This window comes from Phascolarctos cinereus, unplaced genomic scaffold (genome assembly GCF_003287225.1).
Source record: "Phascolarctos cinereus isolate Bilbo 61053 unplaced genomic scaffold, phaCin_HiC Scaffold_3;HRSCAF=262, whole genome shotgun sequence".
Lineage (NCBI taxonomy): Eukaryota > Metazoa > Chordata > Mammalia > Diprotodontia > Phascolarctidae > Phascolarctos > Phascolarctos cinereus.
In genome coordinates this window covers 230,689,414-230,716,636 of record NW_027555736.1, presented here as the reverse complement: position 1 = coordinate 230,716,636, position 27,223 = coordinate 230,689,414, and the positions used below count along the sequence as shown (strand labels likewise).

At 39.6% G+C, this 27,223-nt stretch overlaps 1 protein-coding gene across 1 annotated transcript in view; it reads left to right on the top strand.

Annotated features, from left to right (window-relative positions):
• RGS6 (regulator of G protein signaling 6) overlaps positions 1–27,223 on the top strand; it is a 647,960-nt gene that overhangs the window by 522,197 nt on the left and 98,540 nt on the right. The window contains 6 exon segments of the mRNA XM_020986371.2: positions 2,528–2,604; positions 5,713–5,794; positions 7,320–7,394; positions 10,395–10,493; positions 13,222–13,283; positions 26,044–26,154. Coding sequence (XP_020842030.2) covers positions 2,528–2,604; positions 5,713–5,794; positions 7,320–7,394; positions 10,395–10,493; positions 13,222–13,283; positions 26,044–26,154 — 506 coding nt within the window.

Genomic DNA, 27,223 nt, shown 5'->3' with positions numbered 1-27,223 from the left:
TAAATTGGATATTTAGGAAGGAAGACACTAGAAGGAAGACACCGGGGGCAGCGAGGGGGCACAGTGGATAGAGCACCAGTCCTGGAGTCAGGAGGACCTGAGTTCAAATTCAACTTCTGACACTAGCCTGTGTGACCCTGGGCAAGTCACTTAACCCTGTTTGCCTCAGTTTCCTCATCTGGAAAATGAGCTGGAGAAGGAAATAGCAAACCACTTCAGTATCTTCGCCAAGAAAACCCCAAATGGGGTCATGAAGAGTCAGACAAGACTAAAAATGATTGGACGATAATAACACAAGAATTAAGTGGAATCAGCAAAGGTTTCCTTTAGGAGATAGGATTTTAGCTGAGATTTAAAGAAATCCAGAAGGCAGAGATGAGGAAGAAGAGCATTCCTGATATGGAGGACAGCCAGTGAAAATGCCCAGACTCAAGAAATGAGATGTCTTGTTGGAGGAATAGCAAGGAGGTCAATGCATAGGCAGGACTAGAGACCATTAGCCCTTGAAACTGTTGTCATAACAACAAGAAGTATTTATTAAGCATCTCCTATGTACCAGGCACTGCCCCCAGAAACTAGGGATACAAGTACCAAAAATAATGAAATAGGACTAAATTTTAGTCACCAAACTTTTCCATGTGTATGAGGAAGTGACAGTTGTGTTATTTATGATCTAGGTAGCTCCAAGATAGCAGGTGGGTCCAATAAAGGAGGGTCAGTTTCTCTCTTTGGCTCCTTATCCCCATATGGGATGGCTCCTCCAGTAAGAGATCACCCCCTTGCCTTTAAGTTCCCAGTCATCTTGGAGGCAGCCCCGGTCACTAGAAAGCTATCAGAGAGATTCCCTATGCCTTCTCAGATAAAACTAGTGTGGACACCAAGAAAGGTGCCTTTTAGGTGCTTCTAAATAGCCCATAATCTCATCCAGTTGATGGAGGACTTCCCTAGTAACCTCTTTATACTAGCAGGAATAATAATAATTTATATTTCCATAGCATTTCACCTACCATATGGCCCCACTTGATTCTAACAGGACTAGGTAGGTAATAATATAAGTATAAGACTTTTCCTTATTTGCGGACTGGATGTAGAGGTTTTTGGACTGATTTTTTTTAAATTTTTTTTTTTTAGCAAGGTAGTTGGGGTTAAGTGACTTTCCCAGGATCACACAGCTAGTAAGTGTCAAGTGTCTGGTCTGAGACCGGATTTGAACTCAGGTCCTCCTGACTCCAGGGCCAGAGCTCTCTATTCACTGCACCACCTAGTTGCCCAACTGCTTCTATTTTTAATATTTGCTTAAGTAACTTCCTTAACCTTAGGGGGAAGACTTAGGCCCAAAAATGTAATGATCCACTTTGTATCTCTCACTCACATCTTCCATTTTCCATGTAAAAGAATGTTGAGAGTAGATATTGGCACCAATTCCCAGTGAAGTTTAAATACTATAAAAAGCTCGAAGGATTCTCAAAAAAGAACAGAAAAGATTCCAGGGGTCATTTTTGTGCCTGTGCCTATTTGTACATACAGGCACAATGTTAGCTGCCTATATGATACTTTTCAGTTTAATCCCATTTTATATTAATTGCCTTCTAATAAAAGCAATTGATTAGATGTTGGCACCAACTCTATGAAAATACATAGCAGAATGTGAACTCTGGACTTGCATTCAATCAGAATTAGGCAGGTGATTAGCATGCCTTAACTTACTATCCTATCTACTATACACTATGTGTAATCCTACTGAATTAAAGAATTGAAAAGAACACTTCTTCCTTTTTACTTTGGGAGAGAACTTTAATGAAACATTTTTTCTTGTTCTCTCTGCCTTTATTGTTTTTTATACACTTTTCAATTAGAAAATGAAATTTTCTTCCCTTCCTTCCCTGCCCCACCTCAGCCTAACAGAACTGCTTTGTGTATAGTGAAGACTCAGAGACAAGTTAGAATTAATGACCTCTAAGGCCCTTCCAGCACTAAATCTATAATGATAAGAGACTCCATCCCTGCATTGGTCAGATTCTAGAAAATTAACTTGGTCTTACAGGCTTCTCTACTATTAGAGTGACCTAGTTTTAAGAATAGACAATAAGTCCAGAAAAAACCACCCCCATTCTCCTAGTTTTTGTTTATAGAAATGTCCGGCAGGCATCATTTGTCCCAAAATCCACAGAGCACAAATGGGAAACTCAGGCATATCTCTAGACCTTAACCTATACTGGGTATGCAGCCAAGCAATGGGTATTACATACATAGATGAGACCTATTGGAAGAAAGGTTCCACTGGTTGCCTCCAAACTTCTGACAGATAATTCCTTTAGCTGGCATGCTGATGATGATTGGAAGTGCATTCCTGTGCATCAGAATATGGTACAAAGCTAAATCAAGTTCCAGTCTAGTGAATTTAAAATGGGGGACCATTATTTGTTCTGTCTAACCAATATGGATGAGCGCACGTGTAATGAGCATGGTGGCCATGGCCCAATACTTATTATGATTAATGCCCTCATTGATTTCCATTTTTTATCAGGAAAACCTAGCAAGACTCCAGAGGGCCTTTGCAAGGAAGTGGGAATTCATCTTTATGCAAGCGGAAGCCCAAGTGAAGTATGTGAATGGAACAGAGCCCCTTCTAGGAAAAGAAGGGGTTTCATTCCAAATGTGTGTCTTCATTGCATGTATTCAAGGGAGTCAGCAACCAGAGTTAGGATTTCTGGTTCTCCTCCCTATTTTCTAATAAAAACAGCTTTGTGGAAATAAAGGCCAGGATTTGCCTAGAAATCACTCTGAATTTTCAGCCCAGATGGTGTTTTTTCTTATAATTTGATGTGTGTCTTCTTCTTGGTTAATTTGGAAAGATAACTTGGAAAGTTATCAAGTGGGTGTTCTAGAATTCTTATAGGAAAATCCTTTCTCCATCCTTTCTTAACCTATAACCCTGACTTAAACAATCCATAGTTCCCTAAATAATTTTCAAGCCACTTTATGTTCTGTGTTGAAATTCATTTAGATTTCTTTTGATTTCAACAAGCATGTCTCCCCCCAAAATACAGCCTTTCTCTATGGTACAGGCTATACCAAGTACCAGAGATGGATACAATACAGAAGCATGTATGCTTCCCTTCCAGTGCTTTCGGACTGGCAGACATTCTTATAAGAAATTCAATGCATAGACAGGAAGAAGGAGGTTGGAAAGGTGTAGCCACCCTTGAAGATCTGAGGCATGCTACTTACAGCTTACCCAGAAAAGACTCTTTGATCTCTTGACAAGCATCCCATAAGTCAGGTATTAGGGACCCATACTCCAAGAAGTAACCCAGCCTGTATTAGTCAAAGCCTTCCTTGTCCAACAGTATAAGATCTAGAGGCAACTCTGCATGGACCACTGTCATGCCCATTCCAGCTTATTTCCCTTTCTCTTTCATCATTTTATCTTTCCGAATTGGAACTCATTGGATATTCACTTTGGTAAAGGGGTTGATGTATAATATTCTGAATTTCTCCCCAGTCACTGCTACTGTCTTCTCTCCTAATTCCCTCCATTAGCATGGCCAAATGCCATCTTTCTAAAGGCTTGTCTCCCCATCCTGCCCATTCTCACTGCTAGCATATTGAGACCCCTACTTACTATGAATATGTACAGGACCCATGTTCCCCTTTTCCTTTCCCTCCCACTTCCCTCCTTTTTAGATTTGTGGTGATAGATATAGACATTGGAATGAGGCTAAAAAGCCCCTCCTTCACCACAACCAGTCTCACTCATAACATCCTCTCCTGCTGCCAACCCCTACAGCCCCCTATGGTATAGTAAAAGAGAAAAATGGTAGTGACTTTGTTCAAATTGATGATTCTTAGGATGCCATTGTGTTAACTTCTATATTATGGGTTCTGTTGACAGGTTATCCATCTGACCCTCCTCTTGCATTCCTCTTCCTTCTCACAATTCATTATGCTCTGCCTCTCACCCAAGATCTCATCACTCTCTCTCAGTAACCTTAGCAAGCTAGGTGTCCTCTGCACAGTGTGTTATATCACTCCAGAGTTGGTTACTGCTACAGAAGGAGCCATGGCCCATGGAAAAGCTGATGATAGTAGGTAGGGCAGAAAGTGGAACAGGAATTACAAGGTTTATAATCTCTTTGCATCCAGAAGATCCTGGAAAACAAAGAGAAAAGTTAATTTGTACTTTCAGAATAGAAGAGCCTCACATGTTTCAAAAGGAGGGGGAATTGTCACTTGATACACATATGGTATTTCTCGATTAACTTTTTTGATTAACTCTGTGATTACTTTATAATTGTGGACCATTTAAGTACATGGTAATTATCATGAAAATCACAGGGTGATTATAGGTTTATTTCAGTCCAGTAAACTAAAGTGCTCCCGTGAGATGTGAAAGCTAGAAGTTCCCTGGTACATGGCAATTAATCTGAGTTACTTCTTACAGCAGGAATATGAAGCAATACACTTTTTTTTCTTGTTTTAATAAAAGCCTCTTATCTGGACTACTGATTAGAAAACAAAATATTTCTTTTGTCACCTGTAATTTACCTTTCACAATTTGTTCATCCACCAGCTGGGATTAGTGAAATCAAAATGGGGGTGATATTTGATTTCTAGATCCTGTCATGTGCTGATGTCCTTTCTCTGATTTGGGATAAAGGTGGAGTGGGAAGGGACTCAGCTTAAATTGAAGTTTTAAAATTATAGCAAGTTAGACCTAAAGCAAATTTACAAATCTAAGAATGGAAAATGGACTGGCCTGCATTTCAATTTTACACACTAAATGCCACCCCAATTCAACAAGCAATTATTAAGCACCTACTAAAACGATCCCTGATCTTAAGGAGTGGGTGTTTTAGCTTACATTTCAACCAGCCTTCAGCCAACTGATTTTCTCCAGCATCATATGCAATTCCTCTCCATTATAGAGCTCTTTATAAGTTGGGCCCCAAACATATTTTCTCTTGTTAATTTCGTTGTGAAATAGAGTGGAAGGGAAGAAGGAAGACACCAACATTTTACACATTTCCAGAGTAAAAACATTTCCATTTTCACAAATACTTAAATGTGACAATTAAAGTTGGTCCTTTTTAAGACTTTTAAAAAATTCCACGTAATCAACATGAATTATATATATCCCTTCATAAAACAGAAGGGTGGACTAAGGATGGTTCCCTTTTCTTATCCTTTTCACGTAATTAAAAATGGTTAAAGTATTCAAGCCCAGACTTTCAAAAAACTGGCACAAAAGAATTCAGCCCCCAAATGGTGAGGACCATAAGATGGCACAATGGATAGAGGGCTGAGCCTGGAGTCAAAAAGCCTCATCTTTCTGAGTTCAAATCTGGCCTCAGACACTTGCTAGCTGTGTGACCCTGGGCAAGTCACTATACCTGTTTTCCTCAGTTTTCTCATCTGAAAAATAAGCTGGAGAAGGAAATGGCAACATGAATTTTATATATATGTATATCCCTTCATAAAACAGGAGGGTGGACTAAGGATGGTTCCCTTTTCTTATCCTTTTCACGTATTAAAAATGGTTAAAGTATTCAAGCCCGGACTTTCAAAAAACTGGCACAAAAATGAGAAGAGTAAATGTATTTGTTCTGTTTGCAATAGATGCACTAATTCCCTGGAAATGCACGTGGGGTGGGCAGAAGAAAATGAGAAAGAAAAAAAACAAATGCAAATCTTTTCTGTTTCCATTTTTAGGATTGATCGGAAAAAAGATAAAACAGAAAGAAAAATTTGGGATAGTCAGGAACGAGCCTTCTGGGATGTCCACAGGCCAGTGGTGAGATGGTTTTGTGTAGTTTGATAGGTTTTCTCATTTTCCTTTTCCCCTTCGTAAGACCAAAGGCAGTCTTTAGCCTACAGACATCTGTCTTTGGGAAATGGGTGATCTCTCATTTTATTATTCATTCATTTGTTGTTATTCTGTTATACTCAGTCATGTTCAACTCCGCGTGACTCTGGGCTGGAGCTCTATCAAATGTGCCACCTAGCTGCCTTTATTCATTCATATGATTACTTTATTTTCCCTAAAAGCTACACAAAGTTGACTCTAAAATGTTTATCTTTGAAAATAAAAGTGATGTCCCTCTCTCCCCACCTCCTCAGCAAATTGTTTTCTTAGGGAATCAGCACAGTTCACATTTCTAGAGTAAAAACATTTCCATTTTCACAAATACTTAAATGGGATAGTTAAAGTTGGTCCTTTTTAAGACTTTTAAAAAATTCCACATAATCAACATGGATTATATATATCCCTTCATAAAACAGAAGGGTGGACTAAGGATGGTTCCCTTTTCTTATCCTTTCCATGTATTTAAAATGGTTAAAGTATTCAAGCCCAGACTTTCAAAAAACTGGCATAAAAGAATTCAGTCCCCAAATGGTGAGGACCATAAGATGGCACAATGGATAGAGGGCTGAGCCTGGAGTCAAAAAGCCTCATCTTTCTGAGTTCAAATCTGGCCTCAGACACTTGCTAGCTGTGTGACCCTGGGCAAGTCACTACACCTGTTTGCCTCAGTTTCCTCATCTGAAAAATGAGCTGGAGAAGGAAATGGCAGACTACTCCAGTATCTTTGCCAAGGAAACTCAGAATGGGGTCAAAAAGAGTCAGACATGACTGAAACAACTGAACAACAACATGGCCCTGGGTGGATCACTTAATCTATATTTCCTTCAGTTTTGTTGACTGTAAAATGGGGGGCGATAATAGCACCTACCCAGCAGGGTTGTTGTGAGGATCAAATAAAATGTTATTTGTAAAAGCTTAGCGCACTGCCTGACACGTAGCAGGTACTATATAAATGCTTATTCCCTTCCCTTCCCTTTTTAGTCAGCAGAGGAAGCATCTTTGTTAAAAAGCCATTTATAAATATCATCATCCTGATCATATTAAAATCTGTCATTTGGCATAAGGCAAGCACAGATCCACTGAACAAAATTAATTTGTTCACTGGAGAAAATCAAACATATACAGGGTATCCCCAAAGTCTTTGTGCAGTGCTAAGCTATTTATAACTTAATACTAGCTCAACACTTTAAGTTATTAATAGTATAACACTAGCTTAATACTTTAGGCTATTAATAACTCAAAATCATACAAAGACTTTGGGGGTACCCTGTATTTGTACGCTTATGTATTTTTAATAGAATTTTGCCTTTCTTTATATGCCCAGTGCTTAGCATGTTGCCTTGCAAAAATAATCACTAAAAAAAAATTGTTGACTTGACTTAATGGTGGTAATAAGGTCATTTGGGTCAATTAGAGCTTTAATTAATAATTTTTACAATGATTCCTTTCTCAGCCAGGTTGTGTGAATACAACAGAAATGGATATCAGAAAATGTCGTAGGATGAAGAATCCCCAGAAGGTCAAAAAGGTCAGCTCATTTAGCTAAATTTAAAATGTTTCTATGTCAAGAACATCCCAACCTTCCTGTTGCTTGGGCAATAGACTGTAAGACCAAGGAGTGTTTCATTATTTTAGGGAGCCATGACTGTCACCCAGGGCTCTCTTCTTTTCAACGTCTCCATTAAAGCACCATATGGGGCTTAAGCCTTGGTCCAACCAGCCCAGGATTCTGACCGACTATGAGACATACTATTGGAGGACTTGTTTGTGGCTGAAAGAACCCTCAAATTGGGTTTGAGAACCAGTTGTGCCACTTACTGACTTATATGGCTTAATATCTCAAAGTTCCAGTTTCCTCATTAGTAAATGGAGACATAGTATTGGCACTATCTACCGTACCCAGCTGTCATGAGAAATGAATGAGATAGTGTAGTTAAAAGTGATTTGTAACCATCAACTGTATATAAAGTATAAAGTATAAACTATAATGTTAACCTCATAAGATTAGAAGTAAAGCCTAAAATATCCCTCCTTTCCCCACTATGAAATCTAGTTATAAAATTGAAGCCATTTTTGACTCTCTATTTTTATCCTTCACTGGTATAGCAAAGTTCTGTTCTTGTAGTGTCAGCCTTATGAGGGGATATGGACAAAAGTCTTGCAGGATGGACAGGCACAAATGGGTTGCAATCTGCATCTTTGGAGGGAATATTGACATTGATGAAATCCCAAATCCATTTGCATTTTTTTCTTTTTTTAAAAATTTTATTAATTTATTTTGATTCATCAACAGTCACTTCCATATGCTTTTGAGTTGAAAATTTTTCTCCCCCTTCCTCCCCCCCACCTTCCCCAAGACGGCGCACAATCTGATATAGGCTTTACATTTACGTACCCGTGAAACATATTTTCACATTAGTGAAGTTGTAAGTAAAAATTAAAACCAATAGGAGGAACCATCAGAAAGATGAAACAAAACTCAACAGAAGGTAAAAATAAGTGAGAGCGATTCGACTTCCATAGTTCTTTCTTTGGATGTGGACAGCATTTTCCATCCCAAGGCCTCTGGAGATGTCTTAGATCCTCATAATGCTGAGAAGGGTTCAGTTTAACAATATTAGTCATTGCATAACGTGGCTGTTATTGTGTACAAAGTCCTCTTTTTTCTGCTCACCTCACTCAGCATCACACCATATAAGTCTTTCCAGGTTTTTCTGAAGTCAGCCTGTTCATCCTTTCTTATAGCACAAGAGTATTCCATTACATTCATATACCACAACTTGCTCAGCCATTCCCCAATGATGGGCATCCTCTCAATTTCCAATTCTTTGCCACCACAAAAAGAGCTGCTATGAATATTTTTGTACATGTGGGTCCTTTTCCCATTTGTTTGATCTCTTTGGGATATAGCCCTAGAAGTGCTATTTCTGGATCAAAGGGCATGCACATTTTTGTAGCCCTTTGGGCATAGTTCCAAATTGTTCTCCAAAATCCATTTGCATTTTTGAGTATTTGAATTCTGTTGTAACATGCTTCACTATGTAATATAGAGATACCATCCTTTTACTTACTGTAGCCTATCTATGAGCATGCTAAATTTGGAATCAAGAAGTTCTACGTCTGAATTCTACCCCCAGTGCTAATTGAGCATGGGATCATGGACGAGAAACTTAAGCTGTTGAAGACTCAGTTTCTTCATCTATAAAATGGCAATGATAATTATACCAATAGTACCTTCTTTACAGGGTTGTTGTGGAACTCAGATGAGATCATATATGTGAATAACTTCCCCAAAACTTAAGATGCTTATATAAATTATCAACCATTATTGTTTCTCCTAAAATTACTCTTTTCAGCCTTTGAGAAGGTTCCCTTAGTCACATGCAAGGCAAGACATTCCCCTTATGATGTCATTGGTCCTCTTTGAGAATAAGGGACAATAATAGCATGAAGAAGAAGTACTCCAGAAGTTGAGAGACAAATCTCTCTCCATCCTATCTGTGTATAGGACTTGATACAATTCAGTCATAACACTACTGAGCCTTTTGTCTTCCTATGCTGAAGAGTTCCTGGTTTATCAGTCTATCCTTTGGGGAAAAGAAACATCTATGTCACAGCTACAATTTGTTAGGCTGAAATAAACCTATGTGGAGACAATCCTTGATGGAACAGTTTATTGAAAATGGGAAAATAGGAGGTTTCAGAGTCCATGCTTTTAAGCAGCCTGAGGAACTGTAAGAGAAATGCGTCGGGGCACTTTTTTATACAAATAATGAAATATTAACCCATGTGTAATACAACTATTTCTCAGAACTTAGTTCAAAGTGGTTATTTGGTGGCGCAGTGGATGAGAGCACTAGACCTGGAAGCAGAAACACCAGAAAGACCGGAATTCACATGTGACCTCAGACAATTACTAGCTGTGGAATCCTGAGCAAGTCACTTAGCTCTTGCCTGCATAGAACGGGAGAAGGAAATGGCAGACCATTCCAATTTCCTTGCCAAGAAAACCCCATGGACAGTTGGTCCTTGAGATCACAAAGAGTTAGACGTGACTAAACAACTGAACAAAAATTTCTCGGAATTTATTTCAGTCCAATTATTTTTCAGAATTGTCGTCCTGGTATTTCTTCATTGGTTAAGTTTATCATGACCTTGGTGCATCAATAACATTGGCTTAACTTTGGCAGAACAATCTATTTAGCTTTGGTTCCAGTCCATGCACCTGTTCTTGGCAAGAGCTAAGGAATTATAAGACTACTCTCTAAAATCATGCTATATTACGATTTAACTTCCCAAACACTATGCTATTTTGCAAATTAACTCTCACTTATCCTTAAAAACTGTACTGGGGGAGAAACGGAAGCTAGAAATCACCATAGTCCTATGAGCAGATGTAAAGTTCTGCCTTTATTTCCGTGCTTGAGAAATATGTCTGGTGTTATAGAAAGACCACTGCTGATGAGGGAAAAGGAAGGCACCGATTCCTAACAGCACCTGAATCCCTCACATTTCCCTTCTTTTCTAGTCAGTGTATGGAGTCACAGAAGAGTCTCAGTCCCAGAGTCCTGTGCATATACCTGCCCAGCCAATCAGGAAAACTACAAAAGAGGACATCCGGAAACAGGTGTGCGTGTGTGAATTATTCATAGCAGTTCCTAACACCCCAGAGGAAAGATGGGAAACTCTGGTTATGTTTAGGTCCAAAAAGATGAGCAGTTTCTGGGTTCCAAGGGATATTTGCAAGGCAGTGCGGCATAATGGAAGTATATTGACTTTGGAAGCAGAGGACTTAAGTTCTTTGTTGTACATGTCATGTAAGTTCTCTCTGAGCCTCAGAGAGTCTCATCTATAGAATGAAGGGACTGGACTAGATAACCCCTAAGGTACCTTCCACCTCTGAACCAATGATCCTTTTTGGAACGTAGCTGACCTGAAGTCTTCCAGCAAGAATACTACTCAGCTGCATTGTTGGCAAGGAGGAAGAGGAATTGGGACAGATTTACATTAGTAGATAGAGTTTTCACACCAAGAGCTCCACCTCACTGGTGAAATCACAAATCTTAGAAAGTTGCCTGGAACACATGAAAGGTTAAATATTGTGTTCACAGTCTTGTTCAGTCATTTCAGGCATGTCTGACTGTTGGCGACCCCATTTGGGGTTTTCGTAGCAAAGACTAACTAGTGTTAGAGTGGTTTGCCATTTCCTACTCCACCTCATTTCACAGATGAGGAAACTGAGGCAAACAGAGTGAAGTGACTTGCCCCGGGTCACAAAGCTAGGAAGTGTCTGAGGCCAGATTGGAACTCAATCTTCCTGATGCCACGTAGCTTCCAAATGCTCACAGCTATACAACCATAATTACAGAGGAGGACCTGAACCCAGGTCTTCCTAACTCCAAGCTGGCTACAGAGAGCAAAGTTGTTCTCCTAATCTGTGCTTTGCTTTTTCTACAAAAATATAATCATGTTTTACTCTTCAAAGAATTCCTAAAAAGGTTATGCTTTCCAGGGAAAACAATAGGTTGGGACCAATAGCTTTTGTTTCTAAGATTCTGAGTCTCAGGGTGGGAAAAAAAAATGGTTGTTGCTTCTCTACCTATTCCCCTTTTTTCAGGATCCATTCCGTGGGTGTTATTTTCCTCCAAGGTCAGTAGTCTGAGCAGTCAGTCAATCAACATTTATTAAATGCCTACCACGTGACAGGTACTCATCACTTCAAAGAAGGAACATTAACGGAGTTAACTACACATGACACTGTGTTGCTGCTGTGGTGGCTCACTCATGAAGTCGTGGCATTTGACCTCAGACAAAGCCCATTCAACAATTTAGCATCTACTGTATACAGAGCATGATACTTGGTGAATGCAAAGGAAGAAAACAAAGTCTCTCTCATTGAGCAGCTTATTGTCTCTTCGAAAAGAGAAGATATAGGGGGCAGCTAGATGGCCCAGTGGATACAGCACCGGCCCGTGAAGTCAGGAGGACCTGAGTTCAAATTCGGCCTCAGACCAAACACTTGACACTTACTAGCTGTGTGACCCTGGGCAAGTCACTTAACCTCAATTGCCTGAAAACAAAAAAAAAAGAAAAGAGACGACATATATATATATACCAACATAGCTATTTAATTCATGTCAGTGAACGTTTAATAAGCACCTACCCTATGCTAAGTGCTAGGGCTACAGATATAAAAATAAAATAGTCCCTGTCTTCAAAGAGCTTATATTTTATTACATTTTTATTGAATTGATCTTAATTTTCTATAAAATGAGATTAGGCTAAATTATCTCTAAATTATGTGTGTGTTTAAGTGTAGAAAAGATGGCGTAAATGGCAGCTTGTCAGAGCTGAACTTAGAAGGCCTGGGTTCAAGTATAGCCTTTGACACATAAGCATTATGTGACTAGATGCAAGTCACTTAATTTCACATTGCTCTGGAAGAATTCTCTGAGGCTGAGTTTCAGAGTGGTTGCTGTTCTTCATTGGTCTAAGGAGTTCTGTACTGAGAGCTCCTCACCTGATAAAATCATAGGCCTGGCCAAAAGGGGGGGAGAGAGGGAGAGAGAGAGAGAGAGAGAGAGAGAGAGAGAGAGAGGAGAGAGAGAGAGAGAGAGAGGAGAGAGAGAAGAGAGAGAGAGAGACAGAGAGACAGAGAGAGAGACAGAGAGAGAGAGAGAGAGACAGAGAGAGAGAGAGAGAGAAGAGAGAGAGAGACAGAGAGAGGAGAGAGAGAGAGAGAGAGAGAGAGACAGAGAGAGAGAGAGAGAGAGAGAGAGACAGAGAGACAGAGAGAGAGACAGAGAGAGAGACAGAGAGAGAGACAGAGAGAGAGAGAGAGAGAGAGAGAAGAGAGAGAGACAGAGACAGAGAGAGAGAGAAGAGAGAGAAAGAGAGAGAGAAGAGACAGAGAGACAGACAGAGACAGACAGAGAGAGAGACAGAGACAGAGAGAGAGAGAGAGAGAGAGAGAGAGAGAGAAAATAAGACTGTGAGTGTAAACGCTGATGAGATTCAGAATAAATAAAAGGCTACTATAGGACTAGCAATTGTTCTAGGCAGAAGATCCGAAAGATATATAAAACATGGACATTGCCCCTCAGAAACTAACAATCTTGATATATCAAATTTATATGTGTAAAATCATATATAAAATAGAAAACAATAGGAAAAATCAGTTACTCGTCTGTGTGATAGAGATGAAGGAAAATAGCATCATAAACAGAGGTTGTTGGGAAAGCTTCTTGAAGCGTCTTGAGCTAGAACTAGAAGGAAATGTAGGCTTTGGATTGGTAGAGGGGAAGGGGAAGAGCGTTCTGGTACAGCATTAATATCCCTGTCATCTCTTTCCTCAGATAACATTTTTGACTACACAGATAGACAGACATCGTTTAAAGATGTCCAAAGTAGCTGAAAGGTGAGTCTGCTGTTAATATTATCACTTTCTTCTGGGTTCACAAAATGGGCATGGAGCAGGATCAGGATATCAAGGGCACACTAGTCAGACAAGAGTCAGTGGTGGTCTCTTGAATCAAAAGTCCAATAAACTGATACCAGTTTATTTAAGGTGACAAGTCTTACTATCCCTCTCTGGTTTCACAAGATAAAAATACATAAACTCTAAAATCTTTAAAAGAACAATGGTCATAGAAGAAAAAAAAAAACAATCCTCCATAAGCTGTCTGATGTGCTTTGTTGATTTCTTTAAATAAAATTGTTCTCTTTCCACGTACAAAATGTCCAGATGCATTTTATAGGGGGAAAAAACTCTTGTGTGTCCTTTGAGGTAGTATTTGTATAAGCAGAAGGGGATGTGATCATCAAAAGTTATTAAATTCCTAAGTACCACCCATTGGATTGTATCCAGTAAAACCTTTGTAAAGAAAACATTTGTTATGAACAAGTTGGATACACTTGGCACATACCTTTGGGATATAAGCTGCCTGGGGAGCTGGCTCTGACCAGTTATCTTGCTGGAGACTTAATTTTGCCCAGTAAATAGACTATTTCTCAACTCAGGGCAAGACCACCTGGTAAATTTTGGGGAATATATCTAGCCAAGCTGAACTTTTGTTGATCCATATGCTGCCCCTGAGATCATTAATATCTAATGGCAGCAAGACTGTAAGTCAAATCCAAATGTTCGTTAGAAGCAATAGAAAAATGTACCCTTTTTTTTTCCTTCCCATAGGAAATTTGGGTTGATTTGGGGAGTTCCTGGATCATCTTGATTAAGTTACAAGATGTCCCCAGTGCTCTCAAAGTGGTATATGTCCACGTCCTCAGTCGATCAAGAAGCATTTTTAACATAAATTTTTTTTTAAATTTCAGTTCACAAGTATCTGCTCTCTCCCCCACCTCCCTTCACTAGAAAAACAAAAACAAAACCTTTGTAACAAATATGCATAATTATGCTGCATACACTGGCCATGTCAAAAAAAATGCACGTCATTCTGTTTCTTGAGTCCATCACCTCTCTGCCAAGACTGAGGCTTCCTCATCAGTCCTCTGGAATCGTGGTTAGTCATGGCATCATCAGAGTTAAGTCTTTGAAAACTCATCAATAGGCATTTACTTATTAATTACTGTGTGCCAGGCATCGTGCCAGACAATCGTGTTACAAAGACCACAGCATTTAGTGTGCTGCCTAGCACATAGCAGGAGCTTAATAAATGCTTATCAACTTGAAAACAGTCCCTGCCTTGAAGGAATTTATAATCTACTACATTCCATGTGAATCTCCCTGTAGCCTCATCAGATTTGTTGATTGAGGGGGCAGCTAGGTGGCTCAGTGGGTAGAGCATCGGCCCTGAAGTCAGGAGGACCTAAGTTCAAATCCAGCCTCAGACCAAATGCTTGACACTTACTGGCTGTATGACCCTGGGCAAGTCACTTAACCCCAATTGCTTAAAAAAAATTTATTGATTGACTCTTTACTCCATAGGATCGTTTTCAGACATTTAGATGGAATCTGATATCTGACAGGCATTTGTTTTCTACTTTACATAGTAAATGAAAATAACCAAGTTTAAAAATACAATGAAACTAAGACCGATTCCCGCTAAACTGAGAGGTGAATCTTCCACCTTCACCAAAAGACTAAAGTATTTGCTGGTTTGGGGCTAATGTGTTTTTTCTACAGCACATGCCTATTCATTTATTCCTCAAGCAAAAGCACCCCAAATGCTTTTTCAGGACCACAGATCATTTGGCAGTGGAGGTATCATTTACTCTGACATGGTAACCTCAGCTACCTCTGGGATCTGGTTTGTGGCTTCTAAAGCCATGCCGATATTTTCTTAAGAGCATATCACTCTTGTGGCGAAAGGACAGGCTCTTCACAATTGCCTTTAGAGATGCTGCTGTAGTTCCTTTTATCCAGGAAGAATTCTGTGAGGGAAACAACCTAGGGTGTCTGGGGACCAATTAAATGCATCCACTGCCTTTTCCTAGAATTCCACAAATACCGCTTTGTGGCATAACAATTGGGAGCTTCTCTTTGTCCATAGATCACCTTTCCTTAGTTCTGGTCTCTTATATAAACTGAGAGGGTTGGGCAAATCCCTTGAGCTCTCCGGGCCTCAGTTTCCTCATCTGTAAAATGAAGGGTTTGGACTAGAGGACCTCTGAGGTCCCTTCTGGTTCTAAAACTGTGAGCCTGTCACCTGTGTTCTGTACCACCTCCGTGTTGTTATTATGGACCTCAGTCATATTCTGCTCAGGCCCTTATTGGAATAAATATGATCTAATTTGTTTGCTTTTTGGTTTGGGGTAGGCACTTGTTACCCCAGTCATTATGAAGAGGACTTATACCATAGGGGGCCTTATCCAGAGCCCCATGCAAGTGTGTTATGGCACCAATTATGGTATTTCTTCCTTTTGGGAGAAAAAGGTGGGGGTGAGGAATGGGAGGAGGGGCAGGGATTAGGAAGAGCAGACTGGCACAGTCCTAGTGTTTGTTTATTTATATTAGTGTCAGTGAGCCCTCACCTGGTATGGTCTAATTATGCTTGAGAGACTGCTCAAATTGAAGGGATTATTCCAACTGACTACTTCTCACTTCACAGCACAGAGCTCTCAGGGGTCCCCGCCCAGGGAAAGCCAGATTTTATGCGATGCAGTGACAACTGGCAACTTTTCAAAGTGACACAAAGGTTTTTCATGAGAGCCATAAGGAAACTCCCAGGGAGAAAAGGGCAAAGGAAAGGAGGAGTGTTAGCAAGAGATAAAGCATCCCACACCTGCCATTTGTCAGTGTCTACGGAAAGGGGTTGGCGGGGCGAGGAGAGGAAGAGGAACATTGCCCGCCATGCTAATGGGGACCGTTCTGGCAGCTGTGTTTGGGTGTTACTGCTCACCTGAGGTAGAAGCAGGGCTCCTCTCAGGTGAACACACGCACATCCTGGATCTGGTTTCCCTGGGCTGCTCCAGGTGATAAGTGTTAATTAAAGCCATCGGGCTAAGGACCTCATCCCCCAGGAGACAAAGGCATTGTTATTCACGTAGTTCCATAGGAACAGAGAGGATGTGCCCTGGGGACAGCTGTTGAGAGATTCAGAGGGCCTTTGCAACCGAGATAAAGGGGCTTCTTAGGAAAAGCAGGAGGAACCAGTTAAACAGGGAGGAAGGAAGTGGTCTGGTCCTGAAACAAGCAAATAGCCAGAGGCCAGGGAATGAGGAGAGCACTTTCTGTGGTAATGTCCTTACCCTGGTCCCTGATCATGGCAGCCTTGGATTCTGAAAAGCCCTTTTTAAACCAGGGGTTCTTAACCTTTCTTGTGTCATGCATGGTTCCTTTGGGTAGCCTGCTGAAACTTATGGGCCCTTCTCAGAATAATGCTTTGTTACCTATATGCATCACTGAAGGAAATGCCAAATTTTTTGATGGAGTTCAGATAGAAACATTCCTGGGATACGTTTCTGTATCTTTCTGTAATTTCTGGTGGCAATTATCTATTCCCGAGTCTTTATCATAAACCTCTTCATCTCTCTAAAAACAAAATAAAGATACAATGTTTTACCCCCTGAAATCTGTCCACGGACCGCTCAAGAATTTCTGGAAAAACAGAATGATCCTAACCTGGGGTTATTGGCAATGCTTATCTTTTCCTTCATCATCAACCCCTTTTTGGTGGCATTGCTGGTAATGTATCTTGAGTCATCATACTCTTGTATGAAGAAATGTTCCATTTCAGAATCAAATATTTTTATTTTAGCCCTTTTTATGAAAGCCTTTCTAAAAGGTCTTGCACAACTCCCTACCTTCTTAAATAATAATAGTAATAATCATAGTGATAATAGCTATCATTTATATAGCACTTTAAGGTTTACAAAGCGCTTTACAAATATCTCATAACAACTTTGGAAGGTAGGTGCTATTATTATCATCCCATTGTATGGATAAGGAAACAGTCAGGCAGAGGTTAAGTGACTTGCCTAGGGTCCCATAGCTTGTGTCTCAGACCAGATTTTAACTCAGGTCTTATTGAATATATCCTTGTTCAGTCAGTCTTTCAACAAGCATTAACTGTACACCCAAGCACTGTTTAGTATTAGGAAAGAAGCAAAGATAAGACCATTTCTGAATTCACAGAACTCACAATTTGTGGGGAGAAGAGAGGAAATGTGACACCTATTAAACTACGTAATCGTGTATCTGGAAAAACATAATATGATACAGTAACTATGTGATAACTGTAGGATAGGCTTAGGGCAGCTAGGTGGCGCAGTGGATAAAGCACCAGACCTGGAGTTAGGAAGACTCTTCCTGAAAACTCAAATCTGGCCTCAGACACGTCCTAGCTGTGTGCCCCTGGGCAAGTCACTTAACTCAGTTTGCTTCAGTTTCCTCATCTGTAAAATGAGCTAGAAAAGGAAATGGCAAAGCATTGCAGGATCTTTACCCCATAGATAGTATTGCTGTACCATGGTCCACAGGGTCAAGAAGAGTCAGAAACAACTGAATAACTGAACAAAAATACGTAGCTAAGCTTTAATACATGGATTTTGTGACATTTATTTTGGTTTTCCCAAGGCCTTTTTGCTTATTTTCTTATGCTTGATGTAGTCTGAATGATTGAGGTTGTCAGAACTATGACCTCTGGAGTATTCCTGTAGTTAGAAATAATGCTCTAATACATAGATATGTACGTGTGTGCTCACATTGACCATTAATAATTATGATAATAGATATACGTGTACTCAGCTAACAATATGTTAGTTGGACAAGCCTAATAACATGTAGTGTCCAGTGGAGGAGTCATGGGAGAGTGTTTTCATTTTTATTTTTGGTTTTGTTTTTAGAGAGATGAAGAGGTTTATGATAATGACTCAGGATCAGATAATTGCCACCAGAAATTACAGAAAGATACAGAAACATATCCCAGGAATGTTTCTATCTGAACTCCATCAAAAAAATGAGAAGAATGAGATAATAGAACTGGACCATTAACATAGATAAAACTATTTCCCCTAATTCCTAGGTCTAACATTGATCTACAAAAAGTTGAGCAATATTTTAATAGATGTCATAATATAAATATTCATAATCCCCAAGCTATATAAAACACTTTTTCATAATATAGAGCTATAGTGGAATAAATAAAAGTTATGTGGGAACAAGATAAAGTATATATCATCCCTATCCTCCTGCCTGCTGCTGAGGTTGTTCTAAAGATTTTCTTTTGAGACAAAGCAGAGGTCCTAAGACTTAGTCACAGAAAGAACTTACTTTATCTACCGGTACAGTACTCCACAGGACACTAAACATAAAAGAATATTAGAGAGACAATAGATATTATTGTTGAGTCATTTTCAGTTGTGTCTGATTCTTCATGACCCTGTTTGGGGTTTTCTTGGCAAAGGTACTCAAGTGGTTTGCCATTTCCTTCTCCATCTCATTTTATAGATGAGGAAACTGAGGTTTAAGTGACTGGCCCAGGGTCACAAAGCTAGGAAATGCCTGAGGCTGGATTTGAACACAAGAAGATGAATCTTCCTGATTCCCAGGTCTCGTGCTCTATCCACCTAGAAGAAAGGGAGAGAAAGAGAGACAGAGAGAGAGAGACAGAGAGAGAGAGAGACAGAGAGAGAGAGAGACAGAGAGAGAGAGAGAGAAAAGAAGATTAAATATAAAAGAAACTTGTCACAAGACGTTCCAACCTTAACTTCACCAAAAAGATTAATAACAAATAATTTTAATAATTAATTAAATAATTAGAATTAAATTTATTATTATATATTAAATTTATAAATAGATTAATTATAATTAGAATAAATAATTAATAATAAAAATAATTTTAAAATGATGTTTATATGGTGCTTTTAAAACCTTGCAAAAACACTTTATATTCATCATTTCATTTTGATCCTCACAACAACACTGTAGGGATAGTATTATCTCCATTTTACAGGTGAAGAAATTGAGGTTTGAGGATGATAAGCCCATGGTTACACAGCTGTCAGTGTTAGAGGCAGAATTTGAACCCAGCTCTCTTCTGACTTCAAGTACAACCTTTTTTCATTGCTCTGTGCTGTCTGCTACACACACACACACACACACACACACACACACACACACACACACACACACACACACACACAAACTGTGTGTCGTGCATGGTTGCAGTGTGTAAGCTATAATATTCTCCAGAATAACAACTTTTTAGGATTTGCTTGACTTCATTGAACCTCTTTGCTCACATGGAGGATCCTTGAGACAAATTAAGGAAAGTTGAGCCTATTACCATCATCATGGGATAGGCAGTGTAGTTCAGTGGGAAGAACACTGAACTTGGAGTCAGCAGATCTCAGTTCAAATCTTGCCTCTGCTACATCCAACTTTTAATCATTCCACCTCCCTAGCCTGAGTTTCCTCATCTGAAAAATAAGGTCCTTTTCAGAACTAAAGCTGTGATCCTGTGATTTTCCCAAACTGTCTGAGAAGCTGCTCTGCTTTTCTGTGTATCTGCCCTCTGTGTCCCGTCCCCTCCCCACTCCCCACTCCCCACCCCCCGCCAGTGGTCCAGGGGTTCCCAGTGGCACCAAGATAAGCCCCAGTCCTGCTTAAAGTCATCACACCACCCTTCCCCCAAATGGAAATGCTTGCCTTTTGCACTAGCTGTTCAACTCCCGTCATCCTCATTCGTATTATTAGGTACTATTTACGTTTTATAGTCAACTGTGGAATTGGTTTCTTTTCAACCTCATCTCGCTAACCCATCTCTGGGATTGCTGCTGCTTCTTCCTCTGACTCCTGACCCACAGCAGTCATGAAATGTAATTAATGAAATGAGATAAGACAGCATGGGACTAAGGACCCTAAAGATCCATTAAAAACCTGTCATGGTGATGGAAATGTGTCATCTAAATGACCAATGATAACTTCTAGGACAAAAAAACCCACCAAAAACCAATAACCACCATCACAACCAAATGAAGTCTGAAGTGAGTTGTTACAATTTTCCTTTTCTATGATTCAGACACAACCAGGTCTTTCTCTCAAACTTTCTTAAGTAATGAAGGAAAGACAAGAGGTAATATTATAACCAGGTCAACTGCAATTAAATCGGGGACCAGTCTCAATAGAGCAAGGAGGGCCATAGCCACAATGCCTTGGAGTTGGAGTGGCCCTGTTTTTCCAGAGAGCTCTGATCACTTACATGTTATCTCCCTTATCCTCATGAGTATTTTTATTGAACAGATTTCTCTGGGGTGACAAGATAAGAAATGCTTCACTGCTCTAGGGCCTTGTAGCCTACAAAGTGCAACTGTATATAACCAAATGTCAAGTAATTTTATAATCAAAACTAACGGGACCAGCATTCCAAGTTCTCGTTTCCTTTCCTTTCTGCATCTCCAGAGTTTTGATCGTTTTCCATCTTAATCAGATTTCATTTTGCTTTATGCATCACATGACAGAAGCTGTCAGATCGAAAGGTCTGTGGGCCAAAAGATTTCTACCATTTCCTCAATTTCTGATTTTTCTTCCTATTGCCCGTTAATGAGAATTGTCCTTTCACATCTAACACTAGATGGGACCTTAAGGGAGCACCTAGTCCCGTGCCTTAATTTTATAGATGAGAAAACTAAGACCCAGAGAGAAGAGCAATTTGACCGCGTTCAAACAGGTACCAAGAGAGTCAAGATTCTAATCCAGGTTTACTGATTCCAGATTCAGTGTTCTTTCCACTACCCTGCATTGTCTTCTGTCAATAACCTTGAATTCACGAGTCCTTTTAAACTTAAAATTCTTTTTTTCACATATATGCATATGTATACATTATATCATATAAATTATAATTATATATTATGTCATATAACATATAACACCTATTATATGAATTATAGCATATAATATTATTTTATATTCTATAAATATGCAAATATATAATATAAATTATACTTACATATTATGTAATATATTGTCATATTAAATTATATATTATATATGTGGTATACATGATTTAAATTATCTAAATATATCTATATGTATATATGTATCTATATCTATATCTATCTATATGTATCTTCTTTCTAAAATACTCAGTTTTGTGACTTTCCCAGAATTCTTACTTAGACAGATAAATGGCACAGCGGATACAGTGTGCTGGCCTGAAGTCAGAAGGACCAAAATTCAAATCAGGCCCAGACACTCACTAGCTGTATGACCTTAGACAAGTCACCTAACCTCCATCTGCTTCAGTTTTGTCAACTGTAAAATGGGGTTAATGGTAGTCCCTACCTCCCAGGGTTGGTGCAGAGCTCAAAAGAGAAAATATTTGTAAAGCATTTCCATCCCCTCTCCCCTCTTCACTTTCAATGTACCTGTTGCCTGTGGTATGTACTTCTCCATGCTCTGGAAACCTCATTCTACTTTTGCTTACTCTGACTGTTCCCATGTTTGTTCCCAGTCCTCACGCACAAAACATACATATAGATCTATCACGTTCATTGCCATCTCGCTCAGTGTTAAACCTTTCGTCTTATGCATGGTAGGGAATTTGGAACATTTGCAGATGGGAAATATAAAACCTCAACCACTTTTTCTAGCTTTTTTCAAAGTTGCATGCATGACCTTCAAGGTCCCTCTAGGTGGCACAGTGGGTAGAGCATTGGACCTGGAGTCAGGAAGACTCATCTTCTTGAGTTCAAATCTGGTGTCAGACACTTTCTAATTGTGACCATGGGCAAGTCACTTAACCCCTGTTTGCCTCCGTTTCTCATCTGTAAAATGAGCTGGGGAAGGAAATGGCAAACCACTCTTTCTTTCTTTCTTTCTTTCTTTCTTTCTTTCTTTCTTTCTTTCTTCTTTCTTTTTTTTTCTTTCTTTCTTTCTTTCTTTCTTTTTTTCTTTTTTCTTTTTTTCTTTCTTTCTTTCTTTCTTTCTTTTCTTTCTTTCTTTCTTTCTTTCTTTCTTTTCTTTCTTCTTTCTTTCTTTCTTTCTTTCTTTCTTTCTTTCTTTCTTTCTTTCTTTCTTTTTCTTTCCCTTAGGCTCACTAGCCCTAAGTGAGCCAGCTCATCAAATATACTGGCCCCAGAGTCAACACCCAACTTTCACACTTCTCAGGTTGGCAAAACCACTGTCCTAGGAGGCCATGATTTGTTAAAATAATTTTATAAGCAAATTCCAATATGATTGGTTTCCTTTATAATTCTATATATGTTTTATTCATTAAAAATATTTATTCTGAAAAGTAATGTATAGGTTTCTATCCCAGACTTCTTTCTTTCTCTTTCTTTCTTTCTTTTTCTTTCTTTCTTTCTTTCTTTCTTTCTTTCTTTCTTTCTTTCTTTTTCTTTCTTTCTTTTTCTTTCTTTCTTTCTTTTTCTTTTTTCTTTCTCTTTTTTCTTTCTTTCTTTCTTTTCCTTCCCCTTCTTCCTTCCTTCTTCCTTCCTTCCTTTCTTTCTTTCTTTCTTTCTTTCTTTCTTTCTTTCTTTCTTTCTTTCTTTCTTTCTTTCTTTCTTTCTTTTCTTTCACCAATCACTCTTGGAATGCTAGTCACATTCACACAGAATGTTCTCAAAGGCTATGGCTTCCTAGCTTAGATGGTATCCCACATTTCACATGGTTTTACACAGAAAATCCTTCCTTATCCTATCAAATGCAGTCTCTTGATCCAGGCTCACCTCTTAATCCAGCCATTTTCTCCACACCAGCTCTTCTTAGCGCATTCTATTATTTCTCTTAAGATGGCTAAAGCAACGCACCATTTCTCTGACTTACTACGTAGTTTGGGATCTTTGGTGCCAGCTACCTCTACAACTTTACATCATATTTTCCTACCTACTTTTTGACATTTTAAGGTTATTCTTTGGGTTGACCAGCAAGGAGTTGCCTCCTTACACTTCATCTCGTAATGGGAAATACAACTTTTTAGTCCTCCATGGAGAACCTTCTAATGCTCATGGGCCCTTCCCCCAAGTCAGCCCCTAATTTTCCCTCACTTACTGTGCTCATTAACAAAACCATCCATCTCCATTCTTAAGGTGGCTGGCTGACCTCCCTCCTTTTCCCCAAGGTGGTTATGTAATCATGTAAAAAATTTAATGAACTGAAAGTTGATGCAGCATCTTACAAAGCCCATGGCATCTGTTAGAATTCTGAAGGACGCTAGTCACATTCACATACATACCTTCCTAGGCTGTTGTTCTCCGGCTTCATAACAACCCATCTCCTACATTGTCTCAAACACAAAATCCTTCCAGCTGGTTCCCTTGATTCAAGCTTACCTCTTAAGTATCTCTGTAAGCCCTTCTTCAGCACATTCTGTTACTTTTCTTACAATAACAAAGCAATGTGGTTTGGCTTAAAAGAACAAACAAATAAAAAGCTTTCTTTTCTTTTTTTTTTAATTTTTGGGCAGTTAGAGTTAAGTGACTTGCCCAGGGTCACACAGCTAGTAAGTGTCAAGCGTTTGGTCTGAGGCCGGATTTGAACTCAGGTCTTCCTGTCTCCAGGGCCAGTGCTCTATCCACCATGCCACCTACCTACCTAGCTGCCCTAAAAGCTTTCTTTTCAAGTAGCTGGTAGACTTTCACACAAGCAGAGAAAGCGCTAATCAAGGAAGCACCTGTACAGCCCCTAAACCATCTTCAGATTAGCATCTCTTTTTGCTTTTCAGGGGTGGGTGGCACCATAGTGCATAAAGCACTGGGCTTGGAATCAGGAAGATTGATCTTCCCCATGATCGAATCTGCCTCAGATACTTCTTAGCTGTGTGACCCTGGGCAAGTCACTTAATTCTGTTTGCCTCAGTTTCCTCATCTTTAAAATGAGCTGGAGAAGGAAATAGCAAACCACTCGAGTATCTTTGTCAAGAAAAACCTAAATGGGATCACAGAGAGTCAGATGCAACTGAAAACCAAATCACTTTTCAGGGGATACATGTTCCCCAGAGCTGGGACGAGGCATTTGGGGGTCCTTAGGCAAGGCCTCCAAATCCTGCCCTCCCCTATCACCACTTGCATTTTAAATGTATGCCTTTTGTTATTTTACAAGAAAGGCAGGAAGCCTTCACTCTAATTTGGTAGAGCACTGAACCTGGAGTCAGGAAGACCTGTGTTCAAATCCTGCCTTAGATACTTAATAGCTTTGTGACCCTGGGCAAGTCACTTAACTCCCTATGACCTCAGTTTTCCCATAAAATGGAGATAATAATAGCACCTACCACCAAATATTATTGTAAGGATAAAATGAGATAATATTTGTAGCATTTTGCCAACGTCAAAGCCCTATGTAAACGCTAACTGTTAAGACTCTGCCCTCTTTCCCCTCTGTTATATTTGATCATAATGATCATTTAAAGTTGGAAGGTTACCTAAAGCCTCAGTGGTCATCTAGTTCAACCTCTTCATTTTATAGATCAGGTAACTAATGCCAGAAGAGGTCAAGTGACTTGCCCAGAATCAAATATGTGGCAGAGCTGGGCTTAGACCTCAGGTCTGTTAAAGGGAAATCCAATACTCTTTCCACTGGACTGTGGAAATTCTACTCCAGGCCAAGTTTCATTCTGATTTCTCACTATCAGAGTAAGGAACTTTTACAGATGGTTAGCACTAACCTGCTGTTTCTGTTCAACCATCTTTATAACTCTTTATGACTTTTTTTGACTTACAGGTTAAATGAAAGGGGTTGGGGGTGGGGGAGGAGGATGTAAAGGGAAAGCAAATATAGACACTCCCCGAAAGACTTTGAAGCTATTTACTCTAAGCTTGGCTAAAGAGAAGTCTTTTTATTTATATTTGTTTAAGCAGGCTTGTGAGAAGAGGTTTTAAGTGGAGAAATTCCTAATAGGCTTTGGGGATTCGGTTGAGCCAAATTTCATGTAGCCAGCCCCAACTCCATCCATGATGGGACTTCCAAAGCCAGTGGTACCTCCATGTGGACTCCTGGGGTGTGTTGGAACCAGCTTGAACAAGATAGTTGTTAAATTTTCAGTGTTAGCATTTCCACCTCAAAAATCAGCAAATACTGCAAATCAGGGCTTGGTTTATCTGTTCTGTTGATTGTTTGGAGTTAAGTGGTAGAGACAATATTAATAATGCAGATTAAACTTAAAAGTCTGTAGCATTCATACATTTTTAGAGAGCCATTTGTTAAACATTTGCCAGCATACTCTTGCCTGAGTCCATCATACATAAGCAGTTTCAGTTTTAGGCAATTATGTGAGCAGCACATGGCATTGCTGGCAAATTGAAATGGGCCAACTGAGTAGCTCCATCAAGACCCATTATACTTTCTTTTAAAAGGCTCCAATGTCCTCCATTCCTAGTAGATTTATGTCTTAAAGAGAATGACTTCTCCAATATTGGAGATTATAATCTACATCTGATGCTAGAATCCCTCTACTTCTTCTAACTATGGAACAGTGAAGTGATAATGGGTCAGTTGTCCTCTAAAACTTCAAATCCATCTCAAATTCCTTGAAGGAATGAACATGAGCCCAGCTTGGGATAGGAAGAAATAAACCTTGGGCTATTTGCTCCCTTTACTGTGCAATGCCCCCTCACTGTTTGGGGAATGAGATGGAGCCTCCTGCTAATTGCTTCTCATTCCCAGCATCTAGTGAGGTAAGTGCATTGACCACTCAAAGTACAAGATTGTGGCCCTGACATGACATTGCTATGGTGATTGGTGACTTTGTCTCCTCTGTCTTTCCCTTCCCTCCCTGCCGCAGCTTAATTGCTTACACGGAACAGTACGTGGAATATGATCCTTTGATAACTCCAGCAGAACCTTCTAATCCGTGGATCAGTGATGACATCACTTTATGGGACATAGAGATGAGGTATAAAAACAAAATAATAATAATGTTAACTTCAGAGAACAAAAATTAATCTTTTTTCAAAAGGGATGGGGAGTGGGAATTCCATGAGATCAAGTAATGGTCTTCAAGGCAGCTTTCCATTGTCTCTGGGCTAATGAGGGCCACTGAAGAAATGGTTAAGAACAAAACTTGTCAGATTACGCTCATTTCCTTTTTGACAAGGTTGCTAGACTGGTAGGTCTGGATTTTAGCATAGTATCCCCTTTTCCAGCAAAGCATCTTACAATATATTTTGTGTGTCATACATCTACCTTATACCTAATGGGTGTAAATGTATTATGCCTAGTAGGTATTTATTAAACATTTGTTGAATTGAATGAATAACCTTGGAGACAAGGTGGAGAGATATGGACTGGTTATCACATTGGGTGATTCAGTCAGATGTCATATATAGGATTCGTGTCTCAGGAAGGGTTTGAACTAGACTTCTGAGGGTCAGTCAGTTAGTCGATAAAGCATTTATTCTCCAGGAAGCTAGGTGGTAAAGTGGATAGAGCCCTGGGCCTGGAGTCAAGAAGACCGGAATTCAAGTCTGACCTCTGACTCATAGTAGCTGTGGGATCCTAAACAAGTCACTTAACTCTTGCCTGCATAATGCTAGAGAAGGAAATGGCAAGCCATTCCTGTATCTTTACCAGGAAAACACCATGGTCAGTTGGTCCACAGGGCCGCAAAGACACAACTGAACAACAATGCACCAGTGCTAAGCACTGGGAATGCAAAGAAAAGTAAAAGACAGTCCTTGCCTTCAATGGGCCCTATAGTTCTTAGGGTTCATTTACCATACTAATAGATCATGGAATTATATCAGGCTTGAAAAAGTACATAGAAACATCAGAGCTGACAAATGATGCCTGTTTCTGATTCTTCTTTGGTTTTTAAAAGTCAGAGAAGAAGCAAGCCTCAGTTTAGCTGAACTAGAATAATTCAGTGTCTTGTTTCTTCCAAGCTAGCTGATCTCATGCCCTTCTAAATGGGCTTAATTTTAGGTCCCTGAGCCCAGAGGACCTTAGTAGGCCCCTGGTCCTGC